The 6,371-nt window shown below is 42.8% G+C and overlaps 1 protein-coding gene across 1 annotated transcript in view; it reads right to left on the bottom strand.

The window, feature by feature from the left end:
* LOC109956341 (pleckstrin homology domain-containing family A member 7-like) overlaps positions 1–6,371 on the bottom strand; it is a 108,926-nt gene that overhangs the window by 18,226 nt on the left and 84,329 nt on the right. Inside the window, exons 10-12 of the mRNA XM_020593361.1 lie at positions 2,997–3,178; positions 584–1,138; positions 17–240 (exon numbers count right to left, since the gene is read on the bottom strand). Of these exons, the coding sequence (XP_020449017.1) occupies positions 17–240; positions 584–1,138; positions 2,997–3,178 (961 nt within the window). The remainder of the gene's footprint in view (positions 1–16; positions 241–583; positions 1,139–2,996; positions 3,179–6,371) is intronic.

Raw genomic sequence — 6,371 nt, 5'->3', positions numbered from 1 at the left:
AGTGGGGGCCGCCCCTGCCCCTCGTCCAGCTGCCACACAGTGCTGGATCCTGGGCCACCCTGCTCCGGGTTGAGGCGGAAGTGGCTCAGGCGGTCCTGGGCATACTTGTACTCACCGAGCCGGCCAGGTGGTGGGCTCTGGCGAGGTGTCTTTGGCAGGGTTTGGTAGACATCCACAGTGGTGAACTTGTGCTGGGTTGGTGGTGTGCGACGAGGGAGGGTGTTCTCTCTGGATGGAGGGCTTTTTAAAAGGAACAGCAGAACACAAAAGGATATATTTAAAAACAAACAAACAAACAAACAGACTATAATTTCAGAGGGCATCCGAGCTGCAGGGCAAGTTCCTGTTCAATCTAAAAGCAAAGACCACTACAGGAACTCTTCACTCTACTTAAAGACCACCTCCTACACTAACATACTAGACCACAGATTTTTTTTTACTTTGGTTGGTATCTAATTCATATAAACAGAAAATACTGAAATCAACCATTTTAAAAGTTTGTGTAATTTCCATAAAATAAAGCAATAGATAGTAAAGATAAAGCCTGTTCTCATCATCTATGAGAACACATGAAAGGACCTACCCTTTGTGCTCAGCCTTCTGCACTTTGACCCACTGCTCTACTTGCTCCAGAGCACTTCTCCTGTGCACCTTGTCGTTGGTGTTAGCCGGGGACGACACTGGGGCCCTCTGGTACGTCCCTGCTGCGATTCCATTGGGCTCCAGGATGGGGCTTGGCGTTGAGATGAGGCCATTCCTCGTGCAAACGCCGGAGGGCAGTGTGGACGCAGCTCGTGACGGTGCTCTGGATGGCACCCTGGACACAGGCGCTGAGGCTGACACATGGTCCGACTGCGGGAGGGTGGAGGGTGCAGGGTTACAGGGGAGGGAAGTGTGCGTGTCCATTTCCAGGCCTGTGCTTCCTATGGGATGCTCCAACAATGTGGTGGCAAGAGAGTCTTTGTGGAAACTGCAGCACTCCTCTGTGTCACGGTGCATGGGCTCCAAGAGAACCTCGTGGATTAGTGATTTTGCAGCCTCAGAGTTCAAAGTCCTGGTCTTGTGGTGGTTTACATGGTTGGTCTGCGGGACAGCCTGCTGCTGCAACATGCCAAACTTCTCCAACTTGTCAGACGGTCTGTGGAGAGTAGAGATTACATGAAAAACCTGGATTAATGTTGGTCTTTTAAACTCTTATACTTTTTGTAACTTTCTCTTCAACATTGTGAGAGTTTTATTCCTGAGAGAACTGGATGGAAAATTAACTTCAGCAGTTATCCTGACAGCTTAAACTTCTCATAGGATTTCAGTGGCTTTTACTCACTAAGCACCAGTTCTGTTTCGTTCGATCGCTTCGCTGATATCCCATGGACATTGTGTTCCACCATTTCAGAGGTTTAAGTCTTTGTTCTGTTGTACTGAGCTGAATTTGAACTAGATGACTGTCACATGAAAGAGAAACTTTTAGCCTCATATTCAACTTTAAGGACATTACCAATAGCATCTCACAGGCCATTTTAAAGCAGGGCAGATGACAAGCAAAGCTATAAAACCACAACTTGACTTTAAACTCTTTATAGAAATCCCATATGACAAGAGGAATTCGAGCAGGTCTCTAAAATCCAGTGAAGCACACATCAAAGTTTACTGGCATGCTCACAGCCAGCGACTGGTATCTGAAGATATTCAATATAAATAAGTACTGCCCTCATCAGATCATGTTCAATCAGGCACACAAGGCATTACCTTCGTTGCTGACAAAGCATTCCATTAATTCACATTAGAGATGCATTTGCATCTTTTACAAGTAACTGAACTCTTGAAAAAGAAGTGCAACATCTCAGTAATACTACTGGTGCTTTCTCAGAGAAGAAAACACCAACACTGTTTACTCCAACTGGTTTCTCTTCTGTCATGCACTAGAAACTAGTGTAGTCTTGCGGGATTTCCCTTTCAACGATCAAAAAACAGAAACAAAGCGGTTCGAGCTGTGGGTATCTGAAGCTGCCAGCGAATGTTAGGATGTATTTGATCTGTGCCACCTCCTCTCTACAGCAAATAAATAATACATGAAGGAAGCCAGCGCTCCTTCAAAAACACCATTTCACAGCATCAGAATGTACTCTTTGAAATCAAGCAAGCACATAAACAAATGCACCACGCTCATATGCTGCAGCAGCAGGACTGAATCAGATCTGTCAACACTGGAAAAAGCATAATGTGACATTTTCCAGAAATTAGTGTAATCAGTAATGACATAAGAGGCCAAAGACTTCACGAAGGCATGTGTTTACAGGGTATGACGATTGAAGCTATCACATACAGTACCATAAACACTGTCACGTCACATGAGCACTTAGCCTCTATGATGTTTTATGGATTGTAGTTGCAAACATTTATGAACAGTCGACTGACAGATGAGATGCGTGTGTGTGTAAGGGGGTATAGTAGGAATTTGTGTGATTTGATAGCACATCAATAAACTAAAATCATGTGCCTCAGGAACTGCAAGATCAGATTAAAAAACAGCATCATCAGAATCAGAATCATTTGCCATTGATTGACAGGTGAACTCTGGGACATGTAGTGCAAAGTAAAAGTAGGACTATGTATTTGGTTTCTCTATCGTCTGTATATGTACGTTTGTATATGTGCATTTTTAGGCAGGTTTGTACATTTTGGAAGCTAGGGATGGGTCAGATGGCAAAACTGTTTTAAATCAAGGTTGAAATTACAATATCAGCAACGACCACAAGGGGGAGATCATGGTGTAAGGTAGAGAAATCAATGCTTTGTCACAGAGGAAGAATAGTTACCTGAAAGTTATTGTTGTGGCAAAAGTTTATATTTTTCATGCATTTTTTAATTAAAAGAGTAGTTTAACCATTAGGTTCCTTGAGTATGTTGGCAACATTGCTTCTACATGCACTGTGTGTGTGTGTGTGTGTGTGTGTGTGTGTGTGTGTGTGTGTCTGTGTGCGTGTATGCGGACCAACCTGATGAGTGTGTCAGTTTGGCTTTGCATCAGTGCAGCCTGGTTCATGGCCCTCAGCCAGGTGTTCATGTCCTCTTGGGTGTCAGTGCTGAAGTAATACGTCCGCATCCCCGTGTGCTCCGCCTGTGAGCCAATCACAGAGCTCTGCTTGTAAATGTACGAGTGTATACCAGTGTGTGTAGCCTATAGGAAGAGAAAGGAGGCAGGGTCAGTGTCGAGGTCAGAGAAATCAGCTGAGAGACGGTGGGTTAAATGAGCTTCGGCTTTGGTCAAGAGACGGGGGGGATATCATGCTGTCCAACAACAGAAACAACATCAAGGGAAACATAAGCATTGATCAGTGCAGAGAGAGCTCATGAAGGAAATCACACAATAGAAATACAGAGACAAAAATGCAAGCCATTATGATCAACAAAACCACGACCTTTGACCAATGACTTCAGTACAATGGAGAATAAAAAATGTGATTGTCTCCTCACAAACCTGCTTTTTCCTGCTGTTACAGCTCGGACAGAAGAGCAGCAAACACTTTACAAACATACACTGTGAACCCATAAGAGACTTTCACTTATGCTTGCTATATTTTTAACAGTATATCTCAAACAGAAAGGTAGAAACACAGTGGTGTGGACAGCAACGAGGCAGTGTGAAATGCAAACCCGATTAGATTCCGCACCTTGACAGGGTAATTGTACCCTGATTCAAGTGCAGATTTTTTAACAGGTATATTCAAACTCAAAATTAATATTTCTTCATATGCAAATTAAAAAGGCTATTAGTTAGGCGATCTAACACACAACCTTCGGAATGTGACAGTGAAGAGGAAATGGACACCATTTCAATACTGGGTAGGATTTAAGCATGCAGTGTGCAAGATATAAAAAGAAATACTGCAGGAAACTGAACAGAAAATCTGATGACTTATAAGGCAGAACCATTTCAAGCAGTATACATCTACAGTAACAAACAGTTTTCTGTGTGCCTATAAAAGAAATTATCTGCTCTGTTTAACTGCACAGTACTGTATATATCACTATTACTGTGAGTTCATCAAAGTTCAATGATACCGCTCTAATCTGGGTTCAGTGAATAGTTGTTCCCAAAAACCACTGAATTTTGGCCTACTACACTAGTAGTACACTGTCTCTGCTTCTTCTCCTGTAGATTTCTACCTCAAAATCGGTTGGACTGGCCGAGTCCAGAGAAGCTGTGAGAGGCTGTCACAAAGACGTTCAGTGTTTTATAATTTAAATGTTTAATATGCCCCAGTAAAATCTAGTAACAGTGCATCACTAAGAGCTGTTTTTTTAATTAATAGCATCTAAGTGATTGGTATCCTTGTTAAAGACGTCCTTGCTGCGAAACTGAGGTTATTAGAGGTTTTCTGAGCCGCTCTCCACTAAGCACAGCACAGCTCTATAAATGTCCTACTTTTCCCTCTCTGCCTTTCCTTCCTTCAGTGTTTCTGTAGTTGGAATCGGAAGACGAGTGAAAGAGCCCACTCAATATTAGATGCGTGCAACTGAAAAGTAATTAAATGCTAAATTTTCTGTACCCTAATTCATTCACTGAATAATGAATGTTGGATAATAAGTGTGTGTGGAGTGTTGTGTCATGGCTGCAGCACCATTATAGCTCTGTGAGTTCTTTATTTGGTTTATACTGTGATAAAATGATTCCTCAGCAATTTGGCTTCTTGTCTGCAGGGTGACGGTAATCGGAAACACACCACACCCACTTCATGTAGTTAAATGTACACACGGAACATGTTCATGAGTAATATGGCACAGACTGGGACCCCTGCTGTTCTACCTGTTACTATAAACTATGAATAAAACTAACAGAATATCATTTCTTTACTCACTATGCACTCAATTCCTGATCCTGGTACATATTTTAAAAACTGGGAGCTGACTACACTACTCACTCGATTTTCTGAGATCCTGATAACGTTACAAGTGTCCTAACTCATGGTGCTCAGACAGAAGACCACTGAGGAGGAGAATGCATGACTGCGCCACTGTGTGGAAATGAGCAGAGGCAATTGAAAAAACCTTAGAAAAAAATCAACTGGACTTAGATTTCTAGATCGAAGACGTTTCACCTCTCATCCAAGAGGCTTCATCAGTTCTGACTAAATATCTCCGGCTCAACACCAGTCAGTCAGAACTGATGAAGCCTCTTGGATGAGAGGTGAAACGTCTTCGATCTAGAAATCTAAGTCCAGTTGATTTTTTCTAAGGTTTTTTCAGTTTACTATGACCTGGATGACTGAGAATCTGCACAGATGAGCAGAGGCAATGGTCTTTATTCCAATCTGGTGTTGCATTCAGTGCCTTTTGAATGACAGCAGTTTGACATAATCTACAAAGTAGCTTCAGCTTTTCAGGGCTACAGGGGAGATGCCTTTCTATTCTACTAGATAATTCAAATTTCCTGACAGATGGGACTCACTTCCAAATTAGACTAAGTGACAAATGACTCAGGTCCAAATGACTTTCTAAGTGACTTTTTCCATCATAAAACAGAACTATGCAGGTTTCCATTCCAACCAAACACTATAGCAGCAGATTTTTATCATCTGACAGGAAAAGTGAACAAACTCATGTCCATGTCAGGCATGGAGATGAGTCTGGGTACATCAGATGACAGGAAACAGGCATGGAAACTACTTGGCAACCAATCGCCTTCAAAGCAAATTAAAATGGGAGGGTTGTGCCGGGAAAGGCATCCGGTGTAAAACCTGTGCCAAATCTCATGCAGATCGCAGTACTCCGCTGTGGCGACCCCCAAAGCACAGTGTAGATGTGTCCAAAAACACCCTAAAAATCTTGACAAACAGAGTCACGGCATCCTCGGGAAGCAGCTGTCAAAACAGGCCTGTTCACTCCCCATCAGCACTCTGGCAGACAGACGCCCTCAGAGCTACAAAGGGACAGGCTGCTTGATGAAACAGGACTGTGCCGTTACACAGATGTTTAGGAATGTGCACCGATACTGGCAGGCGTGTGCACTGAACACTCACAGCACAGAGGCACAGATCCACATTTGTATTATAATTTGTTTTGTTGAATAAACTCAGTTCAAACCCTAAGCCTACATCTAATCTGACTTTTAATCTACACCCTACTCCCACAGTGTTGTGAACAAAAACTGACTTTATTTTGTAGACAATGTCATGATTCCACACCCAGGCGGCTTCCGTCAGACCATACAATAAGGTATATGTATAAAAGTTTTGTTGAATCACCAGCCTCAATTTTTGCTCTATTTTAGTTTTCTCAGGATGCACACACCCAGCGGCAGCAGCAGTAGGAACAAAATGCAGCACACACACCCGGCAATCTAAAAAAAAACATCAGGGGCCTCTGCACCT

The sequence above is a fragment of the Monopterus albus genome, unplaced genomic scaffold (assembly GCF_001952655.1).
Source record: "Monopterus albus unplaced genomic scaffold, M_albus_1.0 scaffold19.1, whole genome shotgun sequence".
Taxonomy (NCBI): Eukaryota; Metazoa; Chordata; class Actinopteri; order Synbranchiformes; family Synbranchidae; genus Monopterus; species Monopterus albus.
The sequence above is the reverse complement of the archived record's forward strand: the minus strand, read 5'-3'. Positions and strand labels throughout refer to the sequence as shown.